This window comes from Fusarium proliferatum (assembly GCF_900067095.1).
Source record: "Fusarium proliferatum ET1 genome assembly, contig: FPRO_scaffold006, whole genome shotgun sequence".
Classification (NCBI taxonomy): Eukaryota; Fungi; Ascomycota; class Sordariomycetes; order Hypocreales; family Nectriaceae; genus Fusarium; species Fusarium proliferatum.
In genome coordinates this window covers 1,487,333-1,500,352 of record NW_022194795.1, presented here as the reverse complement: position 1 = coordinate 1,500,352, position 13,020 = coordinate 1,487,333, and the positions used below count along the sequence as shown (strand labels likewise).

General features: G+C 49.3%; 5 protein-coding genes across 5 annotated transcripts; 3 read left to right on the top strand and 2 right to left on the bottom strand.

Annotated features, from left to right (window-relative positions):
- Nucleotides 1-1,040: 1,040 nt before the first annotated feature.
- On the top strand, nt 1,041-4,197 carry FPRO_09562 (uncharacterized protein; the record flags this gene model as incomplete). The annotated part of the gene is made up of 5 exons (XM_031232967.1): nt 1,041-1,180; nt 1,244-1,339; nt 1,562-2,746; nt 2,796-3,742; nt 3,818-4,197. The coding sequence occupies 5 exons, from the start codon at nt 1,041-1,043 to the stop codon at nt 4,195-4,197; spliced, it is 2,748 nt and encodes a 915-aa protein (XP_031082851.1).
- Nucleotides 4,198-5,103: 906 nt separating this feature from the next.
- FPRO_09561 (putative 2-nitropropane dioxygenase) lies at nt 5,104-6,200 on the top strand (the record flags this gene model as incomplete). The annotated part of the gene is made up of 3 exons (XM_031232966.1): nt 5,104-5,146; nt 5,197-6,008; nt 6,063-6,200. 3 exons carry the CDS (start codon nt 5,104-5,106, stop codon nt 6,198-6,200), a joined length of 993 nt encoding a protein of 330 aa, XP_031082850.1.
- A 164-nt stretch (nt 6,201-6,364) lies between these two features.
- FPRO_09560 (uncharacterized protein) lies at nt 6,365-8,234 on the bottom strand (the record flags this gene model as incomplete). Its single annotated transcript, XM_031232965.1, has 2 exons — nt 6,365-7,073; nt 7,123-8,234. The coding sequence occupies 2 exons, from the start codon at nt 8,232-8,234 to the stop codon at nt 6,365-6,367; spliced, it is 1,821 nt and encodes a 606-aa protein (XP_031082849.1).
- Nucleotides 8,235-9,338: 1,104 nt separating this feature from the next.
- FPRO_09559 (uncharacterized protein) lies at nt 9,339-10,487 on the bottom strand (the record flags this gene model as incomplete). The annotated part of the gene is made up of 2 exons (XM_031232964.1): nt 9,339-9,882; nt 9,937-10,487. The coding sequence occupies 2 exons, from the start codon at nt 10,485-10,487 to the stop codon at nt 9,339-9,341; spliced, it is 1,095 nt and encodes a 364-aa protein (XP_031082848.1).
- A 1,203-nt stretch (nt 10,488-11,690) lies between these two features.
- On the top strand, nt 11,691-12,713 carry FPRO_09558 (uncharacterized protein; the record flags this gene model as incomplete). Its single annotated transcript, XM_031232963.1, has 1 exon — nt 11,691-12,713. One exon carries the CDS (start codon nt 11,691-11,693, stop codon nt 12,711-12,713), a length of 1,023 nt encoding a protein of 340 aa, XP_031082847.1.
- Between the last annotated feature and the right edge of the window lie 307 nt (nt 12,714-13,020).

The following is a 13,020-nucleotide window of genomic DNA, read 5'->3' as shown; positions in this document are numbered from 1 at the left end:
CCCGTTTTCTCCTCTTTCACATTCAAATTATCCGCCGTTCACGCTTACATGGGCAGGTTCCCCGATTGAAAAATTATACATCAATTGATCTGGGCGTTAAAGAGCGCTTTCAACGCTTGAACAACGCTTGGAGGATTTGAAAGTGATAGACATATACAATATCCATATCCAAGTCTCGGAGCAGTCTTCCGAGAACACCGCTCAGCATTGCTGCTCACCTTCATATACTGCAACCACCACAAGAACGACAAACTTGATAAGATCTGGAAGGACGGTAAATGTGCAACAAGCACAGCACAGCACAGCCTAGCACACCAAAATCACACTACATACATACATATATCGAAGTGTACTCCGTACATACATACGCGCTCTCAACACCAACAGCCCCCAGTGCCGACCTTGCCTTGGTTATCGGCTCGAGTGGGGGAAACAGCCGAGATATTGTGCAGTATTGTACAGTACTGACTGAATGTAGTGCACGAGAGGGGAAGCACTAAAGAGAAAGGGGTGTTTTGTCTTTTTGAGGCTTGACCTTGACCTTCCTTGACCTTGTCCACTCCATCTCATCCCATCCAGCTCCTTGGATTTCATTCACTCTCCTTGGCTTAGGCTTGGCCTTGCTTAGGCGTCGCTGTACTGTACCCCCAGGCCGGTCCACTCCTACTGGGCTTCGTTTCTCCTCCCCCCGTTCTTCCCGCCCACCCCATCCCCCCATCTTCTCATCCACCCCGTCTCTCCCGCGGAAGGCAAGCCAAAAAGCAACCCTCCTTCTACAGTAGCAGTCCACGGGCCACCGTCTATTTTCTCCTCCTCCACATGCCATGCTCTACCCTTAACGCACCCCGCAATCTGCCTGCATCTATCTTTCCCCAGCTCCAAATCCAGGTCCAAATCCTAATCTTTCTCTCCATCTCCATCTATCTAGCTACATATCTGCTCTGTCTCTTTACTCTCCTTCTCCCATCCCCACACTTTGGTATCAAGCATCAGACGTGAAACTGCATCAAGGACTTGCTCTTTGCGCATTCATATTCACAATGCTTGCCATTCAGTCTATGGAGGGCCCTCCTCGTCCACTTCCTGGTCCTCCTCCTCCTCTCGTTGGGCCAGAGCCTACTGAAGTTCGCCAACCAAAGCCCAAGACTCTACCCTGCAAGTACTGTAGTAAGCGGTTCAGGTTCGTCATCTGTTGTTGAACAAGAGTTAGAGTAGTATACTGATAAGATCGTCTAATGTGTAGACGTGTCGAACATGTTCAACGCCATGAGCGCACCCATACCAAGGAGAAGCCATTCTCATGTGGTTGGGATCGCTGCGGAAAGACATTCGGACGAAGGTACGTTTACTCTAGTTACGCTATATACCCCGTCTCTCAGGCCGTCCCACCTGGCACTCATAAACAGTACTCACCACTCACTCATCCACACATTTTTTTCTTCCAAATCTTGTCATCTCCGCTCGTCCTCTTCCTGTCTTTCCTTTAATGTATCCTCTCAGTTGGGGGTTCGCCTGTCACTCCAGTTCTGTCATCAAATACACATGCTTACATGGATATTAGAGACCTCCTTGTTAGACACGAGAAGCTCGTGCATTTAAATGAAGGTAGCAAGGACAACAACCGACCTAGGAAGTTGTCGTCCAATACATCATCAGCTTCACATAAGAGTTCCATCTCTGAGGGTCAGATGAGCAATGAGGCTCTTGGACAGCAACATCTAAATGTATCGCGACCTCCGCCACCACAACAACCACTCCCGCAGCCACAACAGTTCCACCATGGCCTTCCACCAAATACTCAACAAGGCCCTCAGGATCCCCGGACTCAGCCCCGGACTGCAGCTTGCAATCTTGACCTGCTCTCTGATGCAGCCCTCGCGAGCTCAGTGACACCTGTCCAGAGAAATGTCAATGCAGCGCCTCTTCCACCACATTCACCAGATTCCCGAAGAAAGAGTAGCTATGGAGAGTCCATCGTCGCATACACCACGGAGCGACCCCGGGAAGATCAGCCTCTGGGATCCGGATATGTGCCTCAACAGCTCCCTACTGGCTCTTATGATGATTATAACCCTTTCCTTGACGAGCTGACCTCTTCGTCACATTTCTTACCTCCAAATTTTGAAATCGAACAGCAGATGATGTATTCTCGGAGCCAAGGGGGACCTTCGGGGAGAAGATCATCAAAATCGTCCTTTGTGCCAGGCCGCTTCCCTCCAATGCAAACTGAGGCACGAGATCCTGCAGACCCTGCCGCTCGGGGTATCGACGAAGCAGCACGACAGTCGGCCCTTCGTATCTCAGTATCCGACCACACTGTGATTAAGAACAGACTGGATGAGTTCTCGGCTGTTCTACCCAATGACTTTGTGTTCCCGTCCAGGCACACATCGACCAGATTCTTGGAAGGATATATCAGCGGACTTCACGAGCATCTGCCCTTCCTTCATCTTCCAACATTTTCACCTGCCGAGGCCGCTCCCGAGTTGTTGCTTGCTATCCTTGCCGTGGGGGCCCAATATCGCTTTGAGAAGAACAGAGGCTATGCCCTTTGGTATGCTGCCAAGGCTGTCGCGATGGAGCAGATTCGAAGAAGGCGCATTTCGGAGGTTCACGCTTTGTTACCGACTGCTTCCGCTTACAGTCCTCATTCCACGAGGCCCTCGCCAAGTGCCACATATCGTCACTCGTTTGCATCTGCACAGTCGGAGCGACCTACAACACAGGATACTCACCGAGAGCCATAGTAAGTCTCATTCTGTGTTCAACTGAAGCTCAATTTTAACCGTGTCTAGTTCTCCAAATACTCCCCAGGCTCGGATTGAGACCATCCAAGCAGTTCTACTTCTATTCGCTGTCGGTCTTTGGGGCGTGCCAACCATCCTTCATGAAGCGCTGTCACTACAGAGCAATTTGGCAATTCTCATTCGAGAAGAAGGCCTTGTAGCAGAAATCAACCAGAGTGCTGTTAACGACTGGGAAACCTGGATTCGATTGGAAACAGCCACGAGAACGAAGCTCGTTGCTTATTGCTTTTTTAATCTTTGCAGCATTGCCTATAACATGCCCCCATTGTTATTGACATCCGAGTTGAACCTCTTGCTCCCTCAAAGAGGTAAGCTTTGGAGGGCCGAGACAGCTTGGCAATGGCAGGAAATGCGACAGTCGACGCCAATGATGGAGCTCACCCTGCATGACGCCTTCTCACGACTTTTTGGCAGAACAAACCAGGGACTTCCCCAACATCTGTCGTCACTGGGAAGCTATGTTCTCATCCACGCCCTCATCCAACATATCTATCTTCTGAAGCAGACGTCTTTCGCAACTGGTCTGCCATACAACATCCACCGAACCATGAAACCCGAAGATGTCGAGGAGGTTACGCAAGCACTGCGTGTATGGCAGACGAGTTTTGAAGATCAGCATCAGCTGAGGGCAGCGGAAGCCGGACATTACAACGCATTGGACTCGAATGTGGGAGGAACCTTGGATTACACGGCCACAGCGCTACTGCGACAAGCCTACATCCGACTCTATACCGATGTCACGCCGTCAACCGCGCTCGAGACCCGGGATCCGCTTTTGGTGGCGTCGGCGCTGAGCAGGACCCCCTTGCTAGTACGGAGTCTAAGACTGCACCGGGCAGTGTTCCAAGCATTCCACGCCCTATCGATGCTGGTTAAGGCTGGCGTCAACTACGTAGCCAGAACCAAGTCGGCCGAATGGAGCATTCAGCATTCGCGTAAGTCATTCATTGCATGCTTTGGCTTCTTGGAGGTGACTTGATCTTGACTCGATCGCTAACTCATTGTCACAGTGTGCAATTTTGAATGTGCCATTTTAGTGTCCAAGTGGTTACTCACGATTGCGGCTATTGGGCCGCACGAGGCTCCCGCTTCACCCGAGGAGAAAAACCTACTGGATATGGTTGGACGGATGCTTGATGAGACTGAATTTGCGGTCCCGCCAATCGACCCATCTCTTTCGGGGCAGAACGAGGTTCCATCAAGCGACAGTGCCAAGTTGCGACAACTGGCTGTTGCCGTTGTGCGACTCTGGGCAGAGACTTTCAAAGGAACACATATATTTGAGATTGTCAAGGTTATGGGCCAGAGTCTCGATGCATACGCTGATCTGATCGAGAAGCCAAGAGACAGAAGTCCACCGGTCCGGTTGCTGGAGCCAAACATCAACTGAAAGGGTATCGACTAGAAGGGGAGGCCAGCAGGATAATATGACGACCAGCAATGGTACTGAAGGAAGCGACAATCTTGGGGATTTCTGGCGTCTGGTTTGAGGGAATATGGGCAACAGGCAAGATGTTAGTTAACACGCCATCTATTGAAAGATGCTGGTCCTGGCTGGGAAAATGAGGGATATCATGATGGTCCACGATATGGGTTATCATATACATACGGCGTTTTATGGATGACTTGTTGTATGAATTGATTGGAAAGGCATATTTTGACGAAGTTGGCGTTTGATGTGAAGGACAGAAGAGGGTATAGTGGCTTCAATGCCAGCTACAGTAGTGATTATAGGAGAGATTTTTTTTCGTTATGTGAATCTTGTACTCCGTAGAGATCAGATCACTCGTCTTGCCCGAGCACGAGATGTGAAGCAAAGCGTGAGAGAAGACGAGACTGAAACATGGGGATCCTGTTCAAATGTTGAGTTTCTCCAAGATTAGTCTGCACCGGTTGGGACTGGATTGACTCTTCCCCGCAAGATCCATCTTGGATTGAGTTGAATGCAAGATCCACGTCCACATGCGAACTTGAAGGGGTAAAAAAAAGGAGGGGCCGAGCCGACTCCTTTCGAGCTTAGAGTGTGGGGAAGCTAGTGGAGACCAACGTGCATCATACCTCGGCACCTTTTTAAGGGACATACCGACCGAGAATGGTCACGTACGCAGCCTCGGGCCATTTTCTTTGACTTGTTTCTTAGGTGAGCTTGATAATATATCATAGACATAGAGACCATACCATACCATACCCATAGAATCCCTACTACCCTTCTCTTCTCTTCTTTCACTTTATCTCTAGTCATTTCTTCACCAAGAACTATTAGCCATCAGCCATCAGCCATCAGCCATCAGCAACCATGCCTTTTGCAACAGAACTCACCAAGCAGCTCGGCATCAGAGGTTTGCACACCCAATCCCATATCCTCGACTCTCGTACTGACCATCTCCAGTGCCCGTCGTCCAAGGCGGCATGATGCACGTAGGCACCGCCGATCTCGCCTCAGCCGTCTCCAATGCCGGCGGCTTGGGTATCATCACCGCCCTCATCTTCCCCACGCCCGAGGAACTGCGCAAGGAGATCCAACGCTGCCGCACCCTCACCAAGAACCCCTTCGGTGTCAATATCACCCTTCTCCCCGCCATGGTGCCCCCGAACTACGCCGCATACGCCCAGGCCATCATAGACGAGGGAATCAAGGTCGTCGAGACTGCAGGAAACTCTCCCGGGCCTGTTATCTCGCAGTTGAAGAAGGCCGGCATCATTGTTCTCCACAAGTGCACCACGATTCGCCATGCTCAGAGCGCCGTCAAGCTTGGCGTCGACTTCCTCAGTATCGACGGTTTTGAGTGCGGTGGACACGTTGGCGAGAGCGACATTACGAACTTTATCCTGCTCAGCAAGGCCCGTCAGACTCTCGGTGTTCCCTTCATCGCCAGCGGTGGCTTCGCAGATGGTTACGGACTCGCAGCCGCGCTGTGCCTCGGCGCTTCTGGGGTCAACATGGGGACGCGATTCATGTGCACGGTCGAGGCTCCAGTGCACCACAAGGTCAAGGAGGAGATTGTGCGCGCCGACGAGACCGACACAACGCTCCTCATGCGCAGGTGGAGAAACACCACCCGACTCTTCAAGAACAAGGTTGCCCTGGAGGCTCTCGAGGTCGAGAAGAAGAGTGAGAAGGGCGAGTTTGCCGAGATTGCCCCGTTTGTGAGTGGTAAGCGAGGAAAGGAGGTCTTTGTGAACGGCGATACTGAATACGGCGTAAGTTTATACATTGAGTTGAGTTGAGGATGCAATGACTAACACAATTCGCAGGTTTGGACAACTGGCCAGGTCATCGGCCTGATTAATGATATTCCTACATGCGATGTCCTTGTTCACAGAATTGAGAAGGAGGCGGAGACGGCGTTGAAAGAGAGACTCGCGCTTCTGGTGCCCGAGTCAAAGTTATAGAGCTACAAGATACTAGACCCGCGAGATTTTGCTTAGAGCTTGTACGAAGATGTGCTGTTCATGTTTGCTGAAGAAAGAATTAATTGCAAGCGACTTTTCAAACTGTGTCTTGTCTATGAATGAGTATGCTCCTTCTAATTCTATGCACCCGCGTCGTCGAAATCCTATAATCTATGAAACGCATAGTCCAAACGGTGTCTCTTTTCCTCGTCTGATAATTCTATTCGTTTACGAGGTCGAGGCTGCTGAACGACGAGCTCTGGAACACCGCGATTATCAAGCGACCATTCCTTCGTCTGGGTAAGGCTCACGCCTGTCTCGATCAGCGAGATTTTGCCTCCGGGTCTCCCCATGCTCCAATCTGTAGGGGTAGTTCGTTGGTTATGATTATGCACCATGTCCTCTGTGAGATGGAGGTTCATCTCGAGAATGGCACCGCGAACGCCACAGTATATGGTATCTGAAAGATCAGACGCTTTTGCCAGACAATAGATCCTGTCATATGTGGGACTGCCAATATGAATGGTAGCATCGGGACGCCAGTAGTTTCGCCTTGAAGCTCCATGCCAGTAACACAATACCCCGTTTTGAGGATCGCATTTCTGAGGTTGATGCTCTGGCGCCCATCCTTGCTTCATAATGTGATCATCCTTCTGGCTGGGAAAGGGCCATTGTGGCGAGCATGGAAGAGCAGTTGTGTGATGATATGGCTTTGGGTACCTGAAGTCAAATAGACGGATATCCGGTGCTGTGTTACTGCCGGATACGAAGCGCTCTGTACCATACACAAGGAGAGAACTACCTGCTTGGTAGGGTTGAAAGCGATCACGGTATACTGCGTCTTGTGGTGAAGGTGTTCGGATATCTAAAAGCCTGAATAAGGGGTTAATAACTGACCATAAGTCTTGTGAGATAAACCTGCCTATATGTGCCATCGTCCCATGCACTCAAAAGAAGATTTTCACTTCCGCCCCTAACTGGCTCGATTGCTCGAACTGTGGTCTTCTCACTGACTCCCCCACTTATCAACCTCGAAGCATCGTCTACGTGCATAGAGTTACTATGAGCGTCGAAAAATTGTAAGCCAGTCGGGGTGAGCTGCCCCCAACGCAGAGGATTTCGAGTTCCGCCTAAAGCGCAAGCCACGATATCTTTGCCCATGAACTTGGTGCTGCGTAAGAGTGACGCCTCATCTGCAGGACTGGCTTTGGAGAATTCATGGTAATCGAAAGGGCTCAGTACTTGGTCATCTGACACACTGAGATTGTAGAGAGTCAAAACCGAGCCTTTACCGCTTGCCAGGAGATTCGTCTCCGGATGCCACTGTAGAGATGAGACTGCCACTTGGCCAGGGGATTTCCGCATAGGATCGGAGGCATGGCTCAGAAGTGCCTCGTCCGTTGGATTCAAGTGTCTTGCGACTGTTGCAAACTTGTCTTTGCCAGAGTGTATGCTAATGTCACCATTGGCCCTCCCAACAACAATATTCGGTATCCCATCACTCTCTGTGACAGAAGTTGCTGTAGCATCTCCAGTGCCAGCTCGATAGCCATGATCATGGCCCCCAATCTGATACCAGGTATCTTGCTGTCCATCAACAGGTTTTATGCAGACCATAAGATTCTCACCCACGCCGGCGGCAATAACCTCATTGTTCGGCGACGACATAAGCCGCGCATCAATGACAGAATGGAACAGCACTGACTGGCTTCCAGCAACTCGACGCTGGAATCTTTCTGGCTGGTTCTTCTTTTCATGCAACACATTGACCCAGAAGCCGCGCTTCTCCCAGCAACGATCCAAGTACGTTGCACGATCTGCAACAGAACTCCAGAGACTCTCTGGGTCTGTATCTATCTGGAGGGATGGGAACCGAGTCTTGACGAAGGTACGCCAGCCATCTTGGCGTATAAGACTTTGGAGATGCTTCGTCAAGGCGGAAACGTGAGCTACGTCACGAGCTGTGTCGAGATGCTCGACAATATCGAGAACAATATCATCTGGAAGACTTGCCAGAGATGTTCTGTCCATCATAGTTTCATTTCGCCTGAGGCTCTTGAGGTGGTGGTTATGAAGTGATGCAGTTTTTACCCTGATCTGGCTTATAGCAGTATTTTCGGGCTTATCGAGTCTTGAGGTTTGTCTTTTACTGATGTCAAAAAAATCAAAAGATCTTGAATCTGTTCTAATTCGATTTTATAACCTGAAGGATTTTGACCGAGGAAGAGAAAAAAAAAAAACTTGTACGACTCTAACAGTGAGTCAGCCATTGCTTACTGGCGGTGCCTGCCTGCCTGCCTAATATTAGGTAGTTTCACGTCGTAGAAAATAGAGCGTCATAGCGGGTCTAGGGAGTAGGTACGTACTCCCCTCTAATACCTAGACCTATCAGTCTCTATTCAACACGCTTCAACTTCATTTCCCTGTCACTGATCTAAGTTACTAGAGTTTAGGCCTATGAGTGTCATTGTTTGTATGTATGGTGATATTCCATTCTGTGCCTCAAACCATACAAGTAATCGATAAACAGCCCAAAATCATAAAGACGCCAGAACATTCCCCGCCGTTAACAAGCAATAGAAAGAAGCTGTAAGTCAAGCCGCAGATACAGAGGCCGCATATACATATGTCATGCACAGGAGAAAACATCCTAAACAACCCTGTCGTTATCCTTCAACACGAAGTTCTGTAAGGCAAAAGCCTTGAGTTGGGCATGGCAAAGCCGAAAACTGCAATATTTCGAGCGCAATCGGAAAGGACTAGCTAGGTATAAAGAGGAAAACAAAACGATATAATGTTAAGGACGCAAAGTAAGGACGGGACAAAACGGGTTGGACCATTTCGAGAACCTCTGGCTACTTCCTATCGAGGTTCTTGTGAACGTATGATAGTAGGCCATGGTTTTTGCAATTCGTAACCTCTGGCTTTTGCCTATCGAGGTTCTTGTGAACGTATGATTGTAGGCCATGGTTTTTGCAATTTAACCATGGGGTACTGGGTGAAAGAAAATTAGGCCGCTTTTGTTCTCGTCAAAGTGCTGAGAGAGCGGCCTATTCTTATATCACCCTGCTGATACTGCACGGAAGCTTCACCTATCTCTAGTGCTTCGCGTGGAGCTTGAATAGATCTCTTAAGAGTCTATAGTTGACCTTGGTAGCCAATCTGTAGACAGGCCTGTTCGATTTTGTTGACCCAATCCCGGCCCAAGGTCATATGAACTCCATCCTCGCCCCCGAAGTCATCGTATACGACAAAGTATACTCGAACAGGAGGAAATGGGAGGCGATGAGACTCGAACTCGATCCCGGCGTACAAGATCCGTTCGATATTGATTAATCCACCATTGGGACATTGCGTCTTTCTGCCGATTCCTGGTGGGACACTCATGACTTGCATAGGATATGAGCGTTGTAGAATTTCAACAGAACTCTGGGCTATGAAGTTGAAGTCCCACCTGCAGTCGAATTCGACCACTTGGTAGGTCGAATAACCGCCATCAAAAGTGAATTTGACCAGGCTCAACTCCTGTCCAGCAGAAGAAGAGGAGGAGGGGACATAGGGAGCAGATGGCGGCAATCCTAGCTGAACGTCTTGTCCCATGTTTGAAGGCCAAGAAGGGCCGGAGGGGACACCAAAGTCTTGGTTGTAGTCTGATACTAGAGGGCTCTGGATAGAGGGAGCACTAGAAAGTATATTAGTCAAGTTGAAAGGATGCAAACGGTATTGAATAACTAACCCAAATTGTGTCTGGCTTGACTCTTGCAGGGGAAAGCTGTCATTGATATCAAAGTCCAAGTCCGATGCTTGGGTGATAGAGGAGGTAAAACTGGGAGCAGTATACTTGATGTCCTGTCCTGATATTGGTAACGAATATGACCCAGAATAGAGAGCTGAGGTAACGAGAGTGTTGTATTCCAAAGGATAAAGGGTTCGTGTCTGAGCTTGACCCTGAGGGTCAACGGTAGTGATGTTGGACTCGTCGATGTTGCTGTTGTTTGTTGCGATGAAGATCTGCTTGTGAACCACGGGGCTTTCGATGTTGCTCTCTAAAAGAGGGTTCGGTGCTTCTGGTAACGGATATGTTTCTGAAGCCAAGGCTGTGAGTCCTTGTACTTGGGAGGATGCCGAAGGCTTTGCTGCCGATGCCGATGCCGATGATACGGATGCTTGGGGACGTGACTTTCCCTTCTCCTTCTGCTTCACACGTTTCTCCAGAGGTCCAGGTAGGAGACTCCTAAAACCTTTTCTCAACGATTTCTTTTTAGGGTAATGTGATCGCGCGATCATGACAGCATCGATACCTGTCCTGGCCGGAATGAGGTTTAAGTATACCCAGCAAGTCCGAGTTTAGACAACACTCGGAAGACTATCAAGCAAGTAGAAAAGGGAGAAGACTCAAGTTGTCGAAGACTCCAAGCAACCGCTGGCGAGGAAAATGAAGGAAGAGAAGCACCAGAGTATACGATTCGGGCCTCACATTAGGCTCTCGATCCTGGTCTTATCATGGACTAGATCAGTTGAGCCTCATCAAGTACCGGCACGAACATGGATGGCGTACCATGGTGGGAATTTACACGGCCGATACGTGGCAGAGAAAACCACAAAGACACAACGCTCCCTCAGCCAGACGAGCTACTGCACAGCGGTGATATACCGTAGCTAGGAGGGCCATGTTCACCTATAGAAGGCGACATTTTCTCTTTCAACCCACCCTAGCTGCAGAATCAAGGAACCATGCTATTATGCAGCCAACTGGTTCAGTGAGCGATATCGAGCCGTGGTTGGCCGTGGTTGGCCGTGGTTGGCCAAGTCAAGCATGACTTGAACAATAACAAAGTGAAGATAGGAGCAGCAGGACAGACACGGTGATATACAAGGGTTCTATAGGTCAGGAAACTGTAAGGGTTGTCCCTATTTAGGGAATTGTAACTCTTTGAAGCTGAGGGCTGATGGTAGTTGTATCATCAGTGACGTCTCGAGGCCCAAACTCGACTCCCCGAGCACCTCGCTTTGTATTTCACAATTGGTCTTCTGCATTATTAGCTCCGCATTCTGATGTGATCTATGCAATGTGATATCGGTGAATGTGACAACTCACAGGTGGGTGACTACGTGGCTTTCTCAATCGGAAATCCCCCATTCCCCAGTCCCTCTCAGCCTGATTTGTTCCAAGACAACAATGCTGATCAGAAATGCTTCACGTTATGCATCCTTCATTGTGTTGCCGGGCGTTAGTATACTGGGCTTGACTAGAACTGGTCATTGACTATCATTGTTTATCCTGTCTTTCACAAATGTTAAAAAGGCCCATTCAACTCCCTTTGCTAACCTCGGTCCCCGCTGACTGCCGTGATGTGTCCGAAATTGGAGCCTCACTCGATATATTCCTACAAGTCTTGGGCCTCTTCCATCCTCATATCCCCTCTGGGGCTACTCACTCGTTTCAGAGCAGGACCTTGAACATACTCTCCTACCCGCTAAGTCGAAGACATGTCAGATGTTTTCACTCAACTAGTCATCATTAACTGCTGGCCAGTTTCTGCCAACGATCCCAACCTCTCCAAGCAACGAAACAAGTCCCAGAGCCCTCTACAAATCAGTGCCATACTCTACGGCAGAGCCTATGGCCTCGTCTCCAAAAATATAGCAGAGAAGCTTTTGGGGACAAGCGAGAAGCATACTTCCGGGCTCCCCTCTGTGGTAGAAATCTCCTGGGCTCTATCTGGCTCTGAACAGGACTTGGAGACGAGCCAGGTTCATATCATTCCTGGGTTAGAGCAGGACCTCGTCCTTGGTGATAACCCCGAGGAACTGTACCAGAGTGTCCACCTCCCTCCCCCAGCACATTCCCAGGGACCTGAACCAGAAGGGCAAGGGTCAAGTACCTCCTGTCTAGAGGAAACCCTGCCCTTCCAATTCAACACCTGGGAAGACTTTAAGAGTCAAGGCATAATCCTCAAGAATCAACAATCTCAAGAAACTCTCGAGCGGCTATTGGCTCGCTGCCGCACAAGAGCCCAAAACCCTCCCCACCTCAAACCCGTAGCTTCAGAGTCAGAACAGCCCGAAGGACTATCAAAGATTAGCACTGATTCCTTGTGCGGCTCTTTTGATATCTCCTCCAGCACGTCTGATTCAGATGGGAGATGGATCTCGCCGCCCAACGACAAATTGCACAGAGAGAGGACTTCCTCGCTGCAACCTTCGGACTTTGCTAGTATGGTCGACCCCGGTGAAAACATTGCCTGGGAGTTGTCAACTGAAGCATCTCAAGTTCTTTCTCACAGTTTTCAATTCCAAGGCTGGTCTCTGGTAGACACAACCTCAGCAGATACCCATCCAAGTACCCCTGAATTGGTGGAAGATCAGAACACTACCCATGAGTCTCAGAACGACGATTTCGCCACGCACCCGGGTCATCAATTCTGGGAATGGGACGTTGAGAGACAACTTTGGCGTCGAAAAGGTCAGGACGGGCCGGACGAGAGAGACTGGTTTGAAATCCCTCAATAACAATCAATGGCTTGCTCGTAAGATACCCAGTCCAAGGAATTCCTTGAGCACTAAAAGCTAAAAACACATAGCTTTAATAATATGCTGGTGTTTTTTTTTGTTTTGTTTTCTGATCTTTAGTTTGCACCTGCAGTTATTGCTAGACAGTTCAATATATAGCATTTTGCTCTTAATTTACTTATGTCCGCTTGGCTACTCGACTATCATTAGTATCAACAGCCTACTAGATGGCCATCTCGACAATTCGAGAGGTGAGATTGAAGGTGGCAATAGAATGCCGGTATGTATTCGAATCATAAGCAGCTTA